The 20,401-nt window shown below is 39.4% G+C and overlaps 1 protein-coding gene across 2 annotated transcripts in view; it reads left to right on the top strand.

Annotated features, from left to right (window-relative positions):
- Nucleotides 1-20,401, top strand: part of kcnh3 (potassium voltage-gated channel, subfamily H (eag-related), member 3) — a 168,288-nt gene that overhangs the window by 101,298 nt on the left and 46,589 nt on the right. For both annotated transcript variants that reach the window (XM_088083730.1, XM_042495056.2), the window contains exons 2-3: nt 10,910-11,143; nt 17,419-17,553. In XM_088083730.1, the coding sequence (XP_087939856.1) occupies nt 11,014-11,143; nt 17,419-17,553 (265 nt within the window). In that variant the 5' untranslated portion in view covers nt 10,910-11,013. The remainder of the gene's footprint in view (nt 1-10,909; nt 11,144-17,418; nt 17,554-20,401) is intronic.

Here is a 20,401-nt window from a genome sequence, read left to right as displayed (position 1 = left end):
AAAAAGATGGCTTAGTTTAGTTATGAAGTGGGACAAACTGCTCTACATTTATCTGTTTTTCATTTCAGGGCATTTAGAAACAAGAACGCAGCCTCTTTTAGTTGTGTACATTATACAAGGTTAATAATTGATTAGCTAATTATTTATTTCCAGGGGGTATTTGCTGTGTGATGGATGGATGGTGAGAGTTTGTGCTGAAGCGGAGGGAGAGATGGTCGGGCTGAGGGATCCATGCTGCAAACACGCCTGAAGGCACAGCAGCTGTACAGCCTTGATGAATAATCTAACACGCTGGCCTGGCAACAACTTGAGATGATTGCAGCCCTGGACTGTGTGTGTGTGTGTGTGTGTGTGTGAGTGTGTGTGTGGGTACGTGTGTGTGTGTGTGTGTGTGTGTGTGTGTGTGTGTGTGTGTGTGTGTGTGTGTGTGTGTGTGTGTGTGTGCGTGTGAATGACAGAAAGACAGGGAGATTTGAGGTTGCTTATATGCCGCTTGCACTGAATCTTAAAAATGATGTTACTGGATTACCAGAGTCTGTGATTGGATAACTCTTCTGTGCTTCTAACTTGTGATTGGATTATTCAGCATCTGGAAGGTTTGTGGTAAGACAGAAAGTGCATGATTAAACAAGTAGCTGATAAAGTTTGCAAGCTCACAGACTTACAGGGATGTCCCACGTCAATCGATTTAAGGGTCGATGAAGTCAGCTTTGAAGTCAATCAATATCTGCACAATACAGCAGATCCATGCTGTGCAGCTGTCACAATACAGAGTTCATACACATTGTTACCAGTAAATTTCCATGACATTTACATGACTTTGAGGCTAATTTTAAATACCATGAAACAATTATCAATAATCTTTTTCATTACTATGTTATATCTTTTTTTTTAATATATGTAATTAAAAAAAAAAATAATTCAGGACATGATTAGAACTGAATATTAAATATAACTTAGGGACTCTTCATTTTTTTTATAAGCGGTAAGTGTTGGTGCAAAGAGGGGAGGCGTGTCAGATTATTTTTTTGCATTGGGTAGAGACCTGTGTTTTTATTTTGGCTTTAGGGGAAGGGCATGCATCTTTAAATTGCTGTATCTTGTACTCATTTTACAGCAGATTTTTGAGGAAAAAATGCACTCCAAACCCACTGGTGGGTTTGGAAAAGCGTGTTTTCTTGGACATTTTTGGCCATTTAAAAAAAGTAATAATAATAAATACATTTTTAAAAAGTGTTGTTTGTTTGTTGTTTTATTTGTCAAGCAGGTGATTTGGGTGATTTTTAAAGAACAAAATGTGCCTTTTTTTCTTTTTATATTTTTGATGATTTTTTTTGTTTGTTTTTTTGTCAATTTTCTTTTTCTTTAAATATTTTTTAAACATTATAAAAAAGAAAAAGAGAAACATGGTGATTAATTTGTTCTTAATTTTTTTTTTTTTTTAATTTAAACACCAAAATTAGAGCATATATCACAGCCAAAAACCGTAAAAGCAAAAAATTATGTCTTTGGATTTTCAATTTCAAAGTGTTATACAGGTTTGTGAAACAAAATCCCATGACTTTTCCAAAACCTTCAAGGTATATTTAGTTTTCCAAACCTTTTCTAGTCCTGGAAATTGTAAATTTCATGACTTTTCCAGGTTTTTCCCATTTAAACACTGCAATCATCTCCTTTGTTGTTAGAAAGTGAACAAACAGTTTAATAGTCGCCAGCAGTTTGAGTTAATGATATGACAGCGTTATCAAGGAGCAGCTTTAAGGTTTTAAGCGCACATCGCCAACCTTTTTGGGGACCCCTGGTGTGAACATTATGAGCCAGCAAACAAAATAATGAGCTGGAAGTAGTTTAAAGATGCATTAGATGCGCAGTTGGTATAATAATCTCTGTGGGATTAGCAGTACTGGCACTGCACAGGGAGTGTTTGTGTGAAAATACAGACATCGTAATGGAGAAAGTCTCCACGTCTCCAGCTATAAATGCTTCTCTTTGGTTATTCCTGTCAACATCTGAGAGGAGAGAGGAAAAAAACAGCCTTTTGTATGCTCGCAGAAATATAAATCCCCACCTATCAAAGGTTGCATGTATGTGTGTGAAATAGCAGAATCACACGCTGCTGAGCGGTGTGTGATGTGTGCAGGCAACAAGACTTGAGATAGACATCCTGTCGCTGCTGACAAAGGTCGATTGACAGCAAGAGAAAGAGGCAGAGATGAAGGCACAAAAAAAGCAAATAAAACTGGTGACGCCACATAAAAAGGAAGTGGAGAGAAATAAGATGCTGCATGTATGACTGTCAGCTGAGACCTTTCTGCCCTCACTCACCAAGAAGAAGACATTTCCTCTTAAACCCACTTTTTCATCAAGACTCTGACATTCACTGTAGTTTTCTTATTCAGGGTTTGTTCTTAAGTTAGAACAGAAACTAACACGCATTTTGTGCTGACATGTTTGTGCAAAATAATTGAGGATACGCTGTATTTCCAGCTAGAATATTGTCACAAAGAAAAAACTGGGGTTTTTTTTACCACAAGACATTTCGGCATTTTCAGCTACGACTCTTTCATGAGACATCACCACCTTTCCAGCAAAAGTAGTGGTGCTTAATTTAATAACTTTTTTACTGAGGCATCACTGCATTTCCACCTGAGATAATGTCACAAAAAGATTTTTTAAAAAAATGTTTTTCTTTTTTTCTTTTTTTAAAATTCTATCATAAAATGAATTATTTTTTTATTTATTTATTTTTTTCACCGAGACATCCCTGCGTTTTAATTTGGGACTGTGTCACAAAGAACGGTTATTTTTTACGGGGATATCCCAGTGTTTCCTGTTTTATGCCAAGACATTAATGCATTTTCAGTTTGGGAGTCTATCATGAGACATTGCTACCTTTCCAGCCAAGACAGTGCCATTAAATAGATTTTTTTTTTTACTGAGACATCACTGAGTTTCCAGCTGGGATAGTGTCACAGAAAACATTTTTTGTTTTAGACTAGTAGTTTAGTTAGTACTGTCATAAAAAGGTGATACGTTGAAAGATGATATCGCTGCATTTCCAGCCAGGACAATGCAATTAAAGGGATTTAAAAAAAAAAAAAAAAAAAGACATCACTGTGTTTCCAGCCCAGATAGTGTCCCAAAAAACTGTTGTAGAAAAGTCTAGTCTTGTCAAAAACCCTCAGTGATTGTAAATGTTTTCAATTTCAGTGATTTTACACGTCAAAGTCTGTTAACAGCTTTTAGACAGTGCTCTATGTTGACTGTCATTTTTTTGCTGAAACTGGTTGTTCTGTGTGCTTGATCCTGCAGACGGTCGTATTTCCTCTTGATAAATAGTCTCACTGATGTTTGCGAACAAGCCGATGGTGGCTCAGCATGTGAATTCCCTCCGTGTTGAGGTGTTGTCGCGGTGTAAGGTGAAGGAGAGGATGCTTAACACGGAGCCCTGGGGTGCACAAGGGGAGTCATTTGGTGAAGTCTGGAGGATCTGTTGGCGAGGAATCATTTGCTGAGTTGAACTCAAGCCCAGAGTGCTGAGCTTGCCAACCTATTTTCCGGTGGGTAATCGTGGTGAATCCCGATGTTGGTTTTATTATTTGGAAGGTGTGTGCGGGCTGAGCGGAGGGCAGCAGAGATGGCAACCTCTGCAGATCGGTTGGCACGAGATGCAAAACTGGTGGGGCTCCAGACTGGCCGTCGTGTGTGTGGTCTTTGATGTGCTAGAGAAACAGTTTCTCAAAGCGCTTCGTTATAACCGTGTGTGTGTGTGTGTGTGTGTGTGTGTGTGTGTGTGTGTGTGTGTGTGTGTGTGTGTGAGCGCCATGGGGCAGGTTATGATGTGGTACTGAAGGGAGGACGCACCCAAGAAGAGCTGCACGGTTAAACTCTCGCTTTAGGGCGAAATTTTAATCCCATCACACTCCACACACACACGCACACACACACACACTCACAAGATAAAGTGTATAAATAAAATATGATATCAAGGTGCACGTATTGCATCGCCCCGGGATCTTTGACTCCATTGTGGCTCAAATGCAGAGACTCGGAGGTAGTTATTCGAACTTCATGCCTTTAACCCTTCAAAGGCATGAAGTCCCCCTTTAAGGCACTGTGTTCATGCATATGGCATACATTTTGGCAAGATTGAGTGTTTTTGTTTAATCTTTGAATTCCAGCTCAGCTCCTACAATAAGTCTGAAATATACTGTGGAAACTAAATAGTTACATTCAGACTGTTAAGTGCAAAAATGCTCCATTGAAACCCATTCAAACTGCAGTTTTTAATCCCCCCCAAAAAACATCTGTTTACTGTATTTACAAGTTTACTAGTTACAAAAAAAACAACCAAGGTTGTAAGAACATGTTCGAAGTTGGGATGAAACCCGAGTTGTCAGCTTTCAACCTCTTGTTTAAATAGCTCATAGCATTAAAATGCAACCCACCGTCTTTGTAACTTCCATGTTTTTCCAACTCAAAGCACTATGAAGTCGGAAAAACAACTTCCAAACCCAAAATCTACGACCTTCCGACATCACATGAACGCAGCAAACCTTAATCAACATGCAAAAACTTTTGGAGGTCATAGAAGTTTGCACTGCTGGGAAATCAGACACAAGAAAAAAAACACACTGGGAGTTTGATGTATTGATTTCTCCTGCATTCACTGACAAAGACGTTTTGGACAAAGGAATAAAAACAGGACAAACACTCGCTGTGATCATGGCCACGTTACCTGCAGCAGTGCAGCACTTCTCTCTGCAGGTGGCTGTTTTGGCTCTGGCGTGGACAATAGGACGGACGATAGGCCTCAGCGGGGACATGTTTTGACGTGATTATGATTTTGTTCAGGGAGCCTGTCCGATGTCGCCCTGACAAAGACTTGAATCTCTCTGCTGACAAGCTGATGAGATTGGAGGCTTAGAAGCGAACAATAATGTCCAGCTTTGTCGTTTGCCTGGGTTAGCTGGTGCCTCGGGCTGCAGTTCACAGTCGCTACTGACAGATTGTTGTTTGAGTGCCGATTATATTACAGCACACACATAGTGCACAAGAGAGAAACTGCACATGCACAAATAGATTTGTTATATTGTACTACCAATGTGTAAAAAAAAGTTTTATGAGTTGTAAAATTTGTTATTTGTGGTTTAAAACACCACCAAACTCAAAATGATAAAAAAGAAAAATGTGATATTTGTGGTGTGAAAACACCTCCAAAATCAAAATGATTAAAAAAATAGAAAATAACACTCAAAAAACCCAAAACCCTCAAAATTATTAAAAAATGAAAAAAAAAAAACACGTCCAAAGTTCAAAATTATGAAAAATAGTAAAACACCTGCAGAGTGCTAAATTATTGAAAAAAAAACACACACACTGAAAAACTCAAAATAAAAAAGCAATATTAATAGAAAAAAACAACACCCAATAAAATATTTTTTTAAATGGCAAAAAACCTCTGGGGAAAATTCAAGAATTTAACAGCAAAATGTCCAAAACTATTTTTAGTATTATCACAACCTTATATTTAAAATGATGTCTCAGAAAATAATGTATACATATATCTTTTTCTGTTCTGTTTTTAAAGATTTTTCTTTTTTCATTTTCTTTGTTTGTTTATTTTATACTTTTCCTTTTTTTAAACTTATTTTCAGTTAAATTATGTTACTTTTTCTTTTTTTTAAAATAATAATTTCCTGCTAATTTTTAAACTTTTTTATTTTCCACTAAATATAAAACTTTGATAATAACTATCAAGCAGATAACGTATGAATTCAGTTACAACAAGAGTAAAGGCTCAGAGCACAAAAAGAAACCTAACAAAGGAGCTATCAGTCCCCGAGTGCTCATTGACCAGCTACTCAATCTGGTTTTCATACAGAGACAGTAGTACAATGAGAAAAATACACACACACACACACACACACACACACACACGCACACACACAGAGTAGCTATTCATGCACACACAGGGTCAGATCCAGCACCTCTCGTTTGTAATTCGAGTTGCAGCCAGCCCCGTTTGACCTCACGGAAAGTGACATAAGTGCAGAAGACAGACTGCGAGACATTCATTAAAAACGAACTCTGCATTTAGAATTGAGGCGAGAACGAGACGGGAAGAAGGCGGCAGAGCCAGACTGAGCGGGAGCTGACAGCAGCAATCACAGGAGACGGAGCCGAACCTCTATTTAACAAATGCAACTGTTACTGAGAGACAGAGAGAGACGCGGACTGACAGTGACAGTGCGGCGGAGAGAGACAGAGACGTGGACATGTACCAGGGCAGTCATTAAGGGAAGACGAACATGAAAACTGTATCCTGGCAACCGAAAATAAGACTGGAAATACTAAAAAGGTCTAACAATGACTGCTTGATCATTTTCTGAGTTGGATTGTGTTCGTTCATGCCTTCATGGTTTATGTCGTGTCTAAAGCTCTCTGACTTTGATTTACTTCTTTTTATTTGACTTTTTTTACTGAACCTTCCTCTCCAGTCTGTCCCTTGTTGTTAAATCATTTGATTTAGCCCAAATACTAATTTTGTTATGAAGAAAAAAGCTCGTCAGAGACTGAAACCAGTGCATCTTATTCCTGCACTAAAAGACTGTGAAATCTGACATCCTCTTACATCATAAGACAATCTGAGTTTTTAGTTTCAAACTATCTAAGATTTTGCAAAGATTGGGTCACTGTTTTCAAGACTACAACTCGATCCTTCTGAGTTTATTTCCCATCCTGCTCCTGGTGGGAAATATTTAAACAAACTCCCTTTAAGAAATACGACATAATAGCAATTCCTAACATTTCTGCAAAAACAAAATTGCACGTGCATCATTGACGTGCATCAAATTTGCATGTTTCATTCTCCGGCTCTACCTCACTGCATACTCAAAACAAAGACCGAGTTTAGATGAGGACGGGAAAGTCTTTACTTTGCGTCTTAAATTCATATGATAACATTGTGAGAACGATCTTCGTGTACACGGATCCGCAAAATCAACCAAAAACGCTGTAGTATGCACACCAGGCCAGTAGCTGGCGGTGTGACTTTGTAATGAAAAACTGTAGAAGAACACTGATAGCGGCGAGTATAAACAAACAAGAACACGACGGTGAACGTACGCACAGAAACCGACAGCGTTAATAACCTCATAGAGTCAAACACAGCTCGGTAATCCACCATTGTTGTTATTGTTGTCCTCCTACTCTCACACGGCTGTTTGTGCGAAACGTAATCCACGAAGTGCAGCCGTGACGTGACCATGGCATCGCCACTTCGTACATTAAAAGAAGGGGTGGCGTTTTTCAAAAACAGACACCCTGGAACCAGGTTTCAGAAGTTTTTGGGCCCCCAAAACCCTGTTGTTGTGTGAACGAACAGCCAAATCGCAACAAAAGTTAAATGTTTCATGCACGAACCGTTGCCATGTAAACCGGCCCTAAAACTTCAACACATTTTTTCATATGCAGTACTTTATGTTACTCTCATATTTTTATTAGTTTGTTATCTTATTTTTATCCTGATATATTTAAATGTTTGATGGTGTGTTCTTTATTCTGTATGTTCAATAGATTTTACAGAATATGTTATGGTTTATTTATTTTATTCTCTTCAAGTGTGATGTGTACATCGCCGGTTTTTGCTTCTGTGCAATCGAGAGGAAAGAAAGAAGATCTATAAAGATGTATCCACGTACAAACTTTACATTTTGGATCTCGTTGCCTAAACTCCACCAGGTTAGTGAGAGGAGACTGCGGAGCTGAGAGGCGAACCGTCTCAAAAATGTCTCACCAAAACAAGTGCTGGTTCTGGGTCAGATACACGGCTACTCAAACACGGACCCCATAATCCCACCAGTATGTCACATTTATGTTTGACGCTGGGTGAAATCAGCTCACTGTCTCGTGGATGACTGCAGTGTAAAGTTGACCCAGTGTTGTTTCAGCGCTGAGGTTAACCCTTTCAGTCGGAGTCCAGTAGTCTAAATAGAAATATTCAAATAAAAGAATAAAAAGTCTTATAGCTTCTTAAAGCAAAATCGCTGGAGACAACAGGTGTAATCTGTTTATCACCGTCTGCAAACATATTATTATAGCTGTAGTGATAATTGCTGCGAGTGCAGCCTCGGCCTCTGAGTCGCGTGTCTCATGTTGCATATCCAAGCACAGCGCACCGGATGACATCAGGGTTGACTCCCAAAGGACGCACAGAGACAGGAAGCGCGGGGGCCGGCGGGGAGTCTAATGGAAAGTGGTCTTCACTTCTGTTAGCTGGTGTTTTCGTTGGCATCACCGGATACCGCTGCGTCCCCCCGGAGAGATTAAAGAGAGGGAAGGTGAGAGCAGGATTTAGAGGAAGTGAATACGTGTCAGTCATGGGAGTAATTAGCTCATGAGATGGACTGTTGATGTGAGTCTGAGACGACGACAGGAGGGACACTCAACCGGTTACATGTTAGGATTTTAGGACATTTCTAGGATTTTATGCAATTTATCCAATTCTAGGATATTTCTAGGATTTTACTAGAAATAAAATGACTTCTCCAGGATTTTGGTACATAGAATTTCAGAGCATTTGCAGGATTTTAGGACCTTTATAAGATTTTAGGACCCATCCGGACCTGAGAGCGTTTCTGAGGTTTTCTGATAATTCTCAGATTTGAGTTTTGGGGGACCTTTGTAGGATTTTATGACGTCTCCACGATTTTACTACGTTTCCAGGTTTTAGAACATTAGTAGGCTGTTAGGACGATTTTCGGACGTTTGGAAGTTTTAAGGACATTTGAAGGAATTTAGGACATTTCTAGGATTTGATCATGATTTCAGGATTTTAGGACCTTTGTAGGACTTTAGGATGTTTTTGGGATTTTAGGATATTGCTCAGATTTTAGTACATTTGTAGGATTTCAAGACTTTTCTCAGATTTTAGGACATTTCCAGGAATATAGGACATTAGGGACTTAGCTAGGACCTCTGTTGGGCATGCAAGGGATCCTCTACAGCCACTTATTTTTTATAAACAAGCTCTATGATGCTTTGAGGCTGTTTTATGCACTCTGGCACCTTATGTATACTAAAAATACAAAAACAAATTCAATTCCCAATGTGTCCATTTTTTTTATTGCAATTTAGACAATGAAACCCTATCGGGGGCTAGATTTGGCCTTTGGTTAGTTAGCTGAGTATCACTGGACTTCAACATGCATAGATCTAAAAACATAATCACAAAAACATGTACTCTTCCCTCTTTCTTCTCCTTTCTCTCTGATTTCAAAAGTCAATGTTTCCTTCTGAGCGGTCTCTAATATTGGCTCAAAGCAACACAGGCAATGAAACACACACACACACACACACACACACACACACACACACCTCACACATCAGCGTTAGGCCATAAAATATTTAATAAGGGGGTCTCGAGGGCCTTCAGAATTGATGGATCAATGAGAACGCCTGAGCACAAAGTAATAAATAGTCCATTTTAGAGAGTTCGCCCATCTACATGCCCGGGGCCATTAGCGGAGTGTGCACTGGCAAAATTTTCCATTTGGTATTTACACACACTCAAACACACACACACACACACACACACACACATCCATCCTCTGCTGATCACCCATCAAGAGGCCGGGAGCGCGGCTGCGTTTGTAAAGCCAGTAAACAGAGGATCATGTTCCTGCCCGAACACAACATTGTTACTTGAGGGAGGGCGGATGTGCTTTTGGCTGCTTCGGCGAATGAAACCTCATAAGGTTTTGTGATGACTCTTGACAGTGTTTACTTCACCCGATCAATTCTTGTTACTGATCTGCCGGCGTGCGTGCTCTGGACCCCAGCAGCTCTGCTTCCAGCGCTCCGTCTCCTCTCTCACAATGAGACTGTTTTCATTGTTTGAATATTTTGAGAGATTTCACACTTGGAGAAATGCCGAACACGCTGTGAGTCTTGTTCTGACGGGCAAATTTACAAAAAGATACACGGCTATTGCCACTGCCAAACAAATAATCAAAAAAAAAACAGTATTATCAAAGCACCCGCAAAGGGTTAACTCTACCCCTAACTGCGCTGCCACGCAGAGAGAGCGCTCCTGTGTTATTTGCATGTATTTACATTTTAATATCCATACATTTAGAAGCCCATTCAGCAGGAAAAAAGGCTGGCATCGTACATTTCTGTGCACTGTAATTACCTTACATGTGTATGTTTCAGATCCATCATACATGAGTGATTTTTCAGTGTTTTTACAGCAGCTTCTCAGATTTTTTGAGCTGGTGATACATGCAGTGCTCTGACAGACTGGGATGTTAAATCTCAAATATATTTTCTTCCTGTCACATTGAACTTCTTGGCTTAATTTTTTTAGGCATGCCTCTGCACCTCACTCTTTTTGTCTGTGTCATTGGTCTTCCTGCTGTTTTCATACCGCAAAGTCAACATTTGTACTAAGTCTCGTGGACAGTCGCAATAACAAAAGACAGCTGTAAAACTCTTTGGACATGTTCGCTCCGTGATATCTGCTGTGAGTGGGGCTTTGAAACAGGGCTGATCACGGCTGCAGCTGAGTTTTTAAGATTGGATAGAGTTTGGGTTCAATACTCTTTAAAGATTTTCGGTGTTATCCCCAGAAGTTTAGTCTTTGCAGTACCGTGAAAGTCTGAGTAACATTTAGACCATGGTAAAATGGAAGTCCTAATAAAAATCCAAGATACTTTTTAAATGATGCATTCGAACAAGCATGTGTTGGGAACAAGCACCGGGTCAGAGCGTCATATTGAGCGTATCAGAGGTCGTGCTGAACGTCCTCGCAGATGTTACGGTGATTAATTCTTGATGAAATCAGCTAATTATTGAAGCGGTTTGCCTTTAACAGTCGTATTGATGATTGTCTCTTCTCTCTTTACAGACAGCAACTTTGTGTTGGGAAACGCCCAGGTGCAGTCGCTCTACCCCATCGTCTACTGCTCCGACGGTTTCTGTGAGCTCACCGGATACGCCCGCGCCGAGCTCATGCAGAAGAGCTGCGCCTGTCACTTCCTGTACGGCCCCGAAACCAGTGACCGGTTAACGGCCCAGATCCAGGGAGCCCTGGATGACAGGAGGGAGTTCAAGACCGAGCTGGTCTTCTACAAGAAGGAAGGTGAGAGTGCAACAGGAATCTCTGTGTGTGTGTGTGTGTGTGTGTGTGTGTGTGTGTGTGTGTGTGTGTGTGTGTGTGTGTGTGTGTGTGTGTGTGTGTGTGTTTCTGATTTTACATTTACTTTGTGAGGACCAGTGTGAATAAATTCTTTGAAACCTAAGGCTTGATTTCTTTCAAAAATGAGAAAAGGCAAAATAAATTAAAATAAATTAGTAAAATGTACAAAAAATGACCGAAAAATTAGTAAAAACTAAATAAATAAATAAAATAAAAGAAGATAATAATAATAATATTTTTAAAGACAATGAAAAAGTGCTTAAGAAATTGTAATAATTTTGTCACATCATTTTAAATATGTAAATTTAATAGTCAGAAATATTGTTTTTGTCTAGCTTTTTTCTGTTTTTTCCCATTTTCTCCTAGCTTTTGGAAAATTTTTCTAAATCTAGTTGTTTCTTGCAATTTATGGAACATTTCTTATCAAGTTGCTCATTGCCTTTTTTCCCCATGTTTTTGAAAGAAATCCAATTTGCTCAGAGTTCACAGGTTCAAATGCAAGTGAAAAGCGTCTGAAAGCAGCACAAGACCAATCGCTTCAGGATTCAGTGAAATGTTCATACAGTGTTGAAGCAAATTCATGTTTCTCACACATTCTTCATCCATCACTTCACCTCTGAACATTAATAAATGTACAGTTTGTGTGAGCTGAAGAGCTGCAGACAAACACGATAACATCAGCAGACGAGGCCACTTAACTTTTGCAGAAAGTCATTGATTCAGTATAAAAAATATCTACAAATGAAGCCACAATCATTATGTGTGGAGTATAAAGAAGAGTATTTGAGAAACATTGAGAAATAGGACTTCTGTATGTTTCATATGATTTTTAATGTCGACCAACACCAACTGACTTTTAAGTGATTTAACTGCAGACTAATTTGAGAAGGAAAGTCAACAAGAGGAGGATCTGGTGGAGTTGGACCAACCAGCACTTACTTATGAGAGAAATCTTAATTTTTGAAATTATTTTTTGAAAATATTTAAAATAATTGGGCGTAGGCTTTTATTTGAAGTTTTACGGTAATTCACAGAGCGGAAAAAAACACATGTACAGCATGGTCACAACATGAAACAGGAAGAGGTGGTAAAGGAATATGGAAACATTAGAAAATCATAAATCTCTGTGGCTGTGAATGTTTTTGGCTGTTGAAGTCTGGTGTTGCTCTCATGATGACACAAACCGCGTGTTTTTTAAAGCCCTCGGTCATGTGCGAATGCATGTTCTGTATGCATTAGTGAGAGTGGAGGTGCACGTGTGATGTCGCTCTGTGTGTGTGTGCAAGGTCGGACATTATTTCACATCAGGTGAAAGCACATTTCTACATGCAGTATTTCATGTGAACAAAGAACACATAAGTATTATAATATAAATATGAAATGATAATGATAATAATACTAATGCTACTAATAATAACGATAATAATAATTATTATTATTATTAAAAGCTTCAGAGTGAGCTGATGAAAAGGGAGCGACGGCAAAACAGGAAAATTAAAAGTCTGGAGAGAGAAGAGGGTTGTGAGAGAAGAACAGCAGGAGAAAATTCCCGCTCATTCATCCAGTCTTCATTAATTATTAATCAAAAGGGGAGAAAGACGAGTGAGGAGGTAGAGAAGCAAAGACTCAGTCCACAAACAGAATGAGAAAAGTGGGAGTAGCTTAAAGATGGAGGAGAGACAGAAGGAGACGTGGACACATCTGCTCCTCCGAGATATGAGCCTGTAACAAAGAGCAACACGAGGTTATAAAAGCTCGCGTCTCACAAACACACAAATGACAAATTAGAAGTGTTTCATGCTTTTATCAGCTCTCCACGAGCTCACATTAGCATTTTAGCTTTCCCCGGGGGAGCGGCAGAAGAATAAACACATTTATATCCAGTTCCTCCTCTCAGATCACCGCGGTGCTCCCACCAAAGCCTCGGGCACGATGTAAAAATTGCATCCACTGATATTCAGAAATTATTAATATGAACAGCATTTACAGACCAAGAAATACACAGGAAGGACTGTAAATACAAATTATCGCATTAACACATTTAAAAAATTAGGAGAAAAATGAACAGAATGAGCTGATGCTGCTACAGTAAGTGTGGCTAAAGGTAACTCCAGATTTTAAAGGTGCCATGCAGAGTTTCCTTGTAAACAAACAAAAGCTGTTTATATTTACTACTCACCAAAATCAGTGTGTGTAGGGTTTGGCCGATGGCATACCCCCGTAACAGTTTGGACTTCTCCACCAGATGAACTGTGGTCTGCCAGATGGACAAAGTGGTATTATTTTTAGTGCTGAAGTTGGTTCAATTAATTCATTAGCACAAATATTACATATAACAATAACAGAGCAGGCACACGGCATGTTTCTTAACCCTTTGACACCTGAGAAAAGTTGTTTATTTCTTTCAAGAACATATGGAGAAGGCAATAAGCAACTCACCAAAACATGGCCCAAAATTTAGAAAGAAATGAGGGATTTTTTTTTTTGAAGTACAAGAAAATAATCTGATAATAAACAAAAAAAGAAAAGAAAATTACTTGGATTTTTGTTTCTGTAACATAATTTTAAATATAAAATTATAATCAATATAATTATTTTTCTAACACCCCACAAAAGAAAATGAGCTTAAAAATATTTCCCCTTTTTTGATCATTTTTTGCTTGTCTTGTATTAGTACTTTTACTTAAGAAAAGAAACTGCATCCTTCCTTCATCACTGGTTGTGTTGAAGAAAACATATCACTAAAAATGTTGAGTGTTATAAAAATGAAAAATATCCAATAATGAACCACAAACACATGAAAAACAAATACAGCAGACTTCAGCCGAATAGATCCGTTATACCTGTCAGTAAAAATGCTGTTCTGCTCTAATAATATAATAATTTCTATATATTAATGACTTGTTTTCATTTTTTATCGTGATTCCTCGCTGATGGTTACGGATGGAGAGAACAGACGGCAGTATGTGTTGTCTCAGTCCTGCCGTTTGTTTACCATCGTGTTCCAGTCAAACAGGGACAAATCCGCCCTCAATATGGCTGATGTTTTTATTGAGGCAGTCCTCCCGCTTGTTTAAATGCATTATTTACACACATGATCCCCTGTCGGGAATTAGTCTCGGAGTTGCAGAAAACAGCGCGCAGCGTGCCGCACGCAGCCCGCAGAGTCACGAGTCACAGATTACAGGTGAGGAACAGAAAACCAAAACAGCTGCTTTTTCAATCTGATTTCATGCATTTATGGAGCAGCCAGCAGGGGGTTCCTTCTTTTGTTTGATGACATTTTTAAAGAGCAAGGCTGGAGATGTTCAGCATTTTTCTTACTGTCAACAAATCCCATGAAGACATCAAAAACAACAATGAATCGATCTCAGTAACAAGTGTTTTTGTACCCAAAAGTCTGAGAGATCTGCATCTTCTGTGCCATAGAATAGTCCAAAAACTATGAGATATTTAAACTGGATATTTTTACAAGAATAATCAGGATTCTGTTACTGTATTGCCTGTTTCTGGCCTCAAATGTTTTCAGAAACATGTCTTAACTAAATGTTTAATTGTAATACGAGATCTGGCCGGCCGTCATTGTTTCACATGTGCTGCTCCACATTAAGTCACCCACCAGTGGGAGTGTTTATTGGTCTGGTGCAGCACAGTGCATCCTGGTAGTTGTAGATTTTTTACCCCAAAAGCATCCTTTTTCTTTGATCTATCTGGTCACTAATTTTGAGTATTTGCATCTTTCTACTGCCATCAGGACCCTCTTTATATCAGTGAAATACTTATTTAAAGGGAAACTTTGCCAGTTTTTAACCACCTCTGTGTCACTGTGGTGTAGGCCGTGTGTGCAGATAAATGGCGTCCAGTCTCCCCTCCCGTGCCTCCAGCAGCAGGAACTGTCCGACAGTGTTGTGTGCAAAAGTCTGCAATTTCCAAAACCTGCGTGACGCCAGGATCAGTGATGCCTTTCATGTCACCTGGTGAGCTTTTCCTGATGCCACAGGATCATGGGGAAACAAAAACACTCTGTATCTGCTCACACTGCGGTGACACAGACCTGGTTAAAAATAATCAAAGTTTACCTTCAAGTCCAGTACTCGAGTAAATGTACTAAGTTGCTTTCTAGTACTGCTTTCAACCAGAGAAGACAGTGAAGTGATGCTTTCAGCCTTTTGTCACTTTACAATTTAAAGTCTGTCGATTTAACAAACCTTTGAGGTCCACAATCATTTTTTATTGTATCTTTTTACCAAATTATGAAACTAAACTATGTTAGAACACTAACACTGATTTCATCCAGAATCCAAACATCTGCCAGGCTCCTCTTCATCATAACGAGAGGTTGCTTAAACAGCGATTTCGCCCAGAAATGAAAACTTGAGTGCAGCACCTTTTCCCCGTGAATGAAGCTCTGGCAGTGTTTCGTGGACGATAAAACTTCACTTGGCTTTCCCTCGACATGAGGGTGATAAGACAAGACTGAATTTTCATTTTTGGTGAACTGCCCTTTTAAATGCTGCATGTTCTGTGGTACAAAGAAATGTGCAGAAGATTTCTTTGCACGGCAGTCAGGAGAATCTCACGCAGAGACGGTGTACGTGTTGTCTGGAATATATGAGTTTACAGTTGAGGCACGGACTTGTGGGGCTTTAAAGTGAAATCTATACTTCCTGCAGCCTCCCTCTGCACACTGCACCTACTCACATGGGGGATGCGGTGAATTCTGAGGGTATAGATAGCACTGAAGAAAGCGGCTTTTCATCCAGGCTGAGGAGCTGCTGTGAACACAGACTCATTATAGCTGCAGGCACATGCTGCCCCATGTGATGAACGTATGGTCACACATGAAAAAGTTCTGGGAATAAAATTCGCTCTCAGACCGGTCAGAGCAGGTCATAAATGATGTGTGATAGCGACGGGGATGGAGAGGGACATTGTGAAATAGGAATCGGTTCATCCGTCCTTACTTTTTTTTTTCACTGCAGTCTCCGAGCAGCTCGTTTGAAGTCTCTGTATGTTCAGCTCTGTATCTTGGCCCAGTATGTATTTCACACATCATGCAGGAAATCACAAGGATTTAAACATAAGAGCTCAGCCTAGTTTCCTTACTGACTCACTCATATAAAGTAGGCCTACACCTTCCCCACAGCCTCTGTGTCTGCACAGTGTGGTGCTTACAAGCAGAGGTGGAAAGTCACAACAGTAAATCTAAAGGAGGACTCTAATTTGCAAAGAGTCATAGCATTAATGGGGCGGGTTTCCATTAAACCTCAAATTGCGAAAATTAAAATTGCAAATATAAAATATGCCAAATGGAATCACATTGGAGCCGGCTGACAGACATGTCCGGGCTGGAGGGGGCTGGGGGACATACAGTTTTTGTCTGTATCCGGACCACGGTTTGCAAGTTGGTGATGCCCGGCTAACAGGTGCATGTGATGAGTCAGTGGTATGGGCGCCATTAACAGCCACCTCCGTGCATATTGGTAGCGCGCAATGACAGGTGTTTTCTTGGAAAACCTGGCAGGAGGGAGACAGTTTGTAAAACTGCTCCAGTTGGAGCGGGCTGTGGGACATGTCCACACCAGAGCGGGCTGTCAAAACTTCTGACAAAACATAAATTAAAAAGAGATAATAGACAAAAAGAAGTGAAAGAAATAATCAAAACACAACATCACATAAAAGCAAGTATATAAAAAATAGGTTTTGAGAGGTGATTTAAAAAAATATTTTGATATTAATACTAAAATTCTGAATGCAAGACTATTATTTTTAAGAGTATTTCTACACTGTGGTATTTCTATTTAAATTTAAACACAAGAATAAAGAGTGCTTCTGCCACTTTGGCTCGCAATAATCTCAGTTACAGACCACAGAAAAGATGATGATAGACTCGCTCCGATGTTGACCTGCGTATTCCACTTAAAATGAATCATACCAAATTACTGATCTTCAGGTGGCTGTTTTATTGTGTTGTCTTGGCCCGCTGAACAGATTCACTTTATCTTGACTCAAGAAAAGTGAGCCTCCAGTCTGACATTACAGAAACACCGTGCCAGTTCACAGTTACCTTCCAACATTTATTCACAGGAAACAAAGGATGCACAAAGATTTTGACTGTGGCGCCTCGTAGACCTGCCATGCCTGACTTTTCCAGGGAACATGGTCCCACACGGTGGAAAAGACGCACTGACTGTGCTCTGTGGTCTCTCTCTGTCCAGGTACGCAGTTCTGGTGTCTTCTGGACATTGTACCCATCAAAAATGAAAAGGGCGAGGTGGTTCTCTTCCTCGTGTCCCACAAAGACATCACCGACAAGAAGAAGGACCAGGATCCTGAGCAAGGACCTGACACAGGTGAGTTTATATCAGTTGCACCTGCTGACAGTTTAAAGCCACTGATATTCAACAAACGACCTGTGCACAGAGTCTGGCCCCCTGATGGAGGGCCCCAAATCCTTAAAATGTCCTCAAATCCTCCTGGAATCCTAGAAACGTCCTCAAATTTTAGAAATATACAAAAATCCTAGAAAATTAAAATCTGAGATGTGTTTTAAAATCCTAGAAATGTTTTAAATTCCCCCAAAATGTCCTAAAATCCAAGACACATACCAAAACCCTATAAAAGTCCTAAAACCCTAGAAATGTATGAAAATCAGAGAAATTTCCTGCAATCCTAGAAGCTTCCTAATATCCTAAAAATGTCCAAATATCTGAGAAATGTCCTTAAATCCTAGAAACGCCCCATAATCCTTAAAATGTCCTCAATTCTGAGAAATGTCCTGAAATCATAGAAATGTCCTGAAATCTTAGAAATGTCCTAAAATCATAAAAATGTACCAAAATTCTAAAAACTTCCTAAAATCCAGGATATGTCTGAAAATCCTTCAACTGTCCTGAATTCCCTAAAAATGTCCCAAAATCCAAGACACATTTCAAAATCTGAGAAACATCCCAAAATCAGAGAGACATCCTCAAATTATAGAAATGTCCTAAAACTTTAGAAACGTCCTAAAATCTGAGATATGTCTTAAAATGCTAGAAATGTCTAAAAATCCTTGAAATGCCCTCATCCTAAAAACATGTATCGGGCTGCTGCGACTGGCCCCTGACCTGTTGTCATTTTGCAGATCGGCCCCCAGTCAAAGCAGGTTGAGTTTCTCCTAAATTCGGACTTTAAGTCCACGAAATGAGGCTCACCTGCTGAGCTCAGGTATCCTCTTCTGTCCTGTTTATCTCCTTTAAAGCTGGTATTCATAACTTAATGTGATTATATTTTGCTGAATGCCTCTCAGCTATTAAGTGCCACTGCAGTTATTGTAATTCCAAGCAAACGGCAATTAAGAGCTGATTAGTAATTTTCATCCCTTTCTTTCGTCCTGCCTCTTCTCCCAGCGCAAATCAAACCCTGATTAAATAAGTGTGTCTGTCAATTTGAATATTATTCCATAAATAATAACCGATGCCTCTCATAATATGCATGTGACGAACTGTAAACACTGTGAGAGATGACGCACAGCTCGTAATAATGCAGATACTTGGTCACTATGGAAATTAGCAGGCGGTGTTACGAGTTAATTAGAGGCGGTCAGGAATTCATTGCTGGACGGGACATTTAGGTTTTCAGAAATAAAAAGACAACTTGAAATATTTTTTAACAAGTGTTCAATAATCCTAGTAAGAATTGTTTTTTTTATTGAGCATGACCACAAGCTATTACAACAAAGTTCCCCCAACTTTGAAAAAATGCTCTTTTTAGCCAATTTTGTATTTTTTCTGAACCCTAACATTGTTATTTTTTTGTTACAAAAAATGCCAAAATGACACCGACTGTTTTCAGCCCGTTTACCTTTTAATACCTGGATGTACATCAGTTTTCTTGCTGCTTTCAGACGCCTTTTACTTGCATTTAAACTTCTGAAACCGAAGAAAAAAATGTTCAGTTTCTTTCAAAAACATAATGAGCAACTTGGTGAGAAATAAGTACAATAATAAAATACAATAAGTACAAGGTGACAAGAAAATTATTTAAAAATCAATTGAATGGGATAATTAAATGTGACCGAAAAAAATGATGTCCATAAAACTAGATTTGTAATTCTCTCACTTATAAAAAAAAGAAAAGAAAAGAAAAAAATACTAATGTTAAATCATGTTTAATTATTTTCAGGTAATTCTTTTGCCACTTTTCACTAATTTCTTGCTTGTTTTTGGGCTTGCCTCTCCATTATAGCTGCATAACATGCCTACGCCGCCTGCGATTGTAAATAATGTCCGGTAGTGCAGCAGCTCAATAGAAATAAACCTGCTAATGTTTGGAAACACAGTGGAAACAGTCATCTGGCAGTTGTGTTTTATGGGCATTTTTTTAAAATATCGCTTAAGTTTTGCACAAATCTGTAATAGAAACCTGTTTTATGTGTCATGATATGGACAAACAGTATCTTGCCTTCAGATTTGGAGGACTTGTTGATCGTAGTCTATTTAATTTTTTGACTTACATAGTTAAAATAAATCATGTGCACTTTAAAAGACGAGCTTTTGACCTGCAGGGCTACAATAAAACATATAACCTGCCAGGAAACTGCACCTGCAGGAGCCCTGAGCAGGTTAACCGCCCTCCTTTAGTACTTTTTTGTGCTCTAAAAGTCAGTTCAGCTACCCGACCAATAAAAACGTAGAAGGTTGCTCGGTCGTATTTCTCTCGGAGCTCACTCCATCAGTGACCCTCCTTCAGCCCGGAGTTGTTTGGGGTGTTTCAAACTGTTTCTCGTCCTCAAGTGAAAACAAAAATCCCAGCGTGCAAAAGCTGAAAGAGCAGATCTCAGAGGTGTGTGTCGAGTCGGAGGGGAACGTCTTGAATCGCCGTGTTCAAAACACTCTGCATTCAATATTTTTGCAAACCTGCAAACACTGAATACACAGTTATTACTCACATTCAAATCCAACTTTTAAACTTTCCAGATCCTGTCGCCCGCTGAGTTCATACAGAGGATGTGCGGAGAGACGGGGAGAGAGGCAGAGTAATCAAGACTCTCGAGATGAAGTGGGGTGTTTAAAATTTTAGTTTTTTCTTTTTTCTTTTTTAGATTGGCTTGCAGAGCTGCTGTCTGTAGTGCTTCCTGGTCGGGAAGAGCACCTGCTTGAAATTACTTAGCCAATTTTCCCCCACTTGCACAAAATGCTCTCTTTTGGATGAATATCT

This window comes from Plectropomus leopardus, chromosome 10, assembly GCF_026936395.1.
Source record: "Plectropomus leopardus strain MGB_pleo_1.0 chromosome 10, ASM2693639v1, whole genome shotgun sequence".
Lineage (NCBI taxonomy): Eukaryota > Metazoa > Chordata > Actinopteri > Perciformes > Serranidae > Plectropomus > Plectropomus leopardus.
The sequence above is the reverse complement of the archived record's forward strand: the minus strand, read 5'-3'. Positions and strand labels throughout refer to the sequence as shown.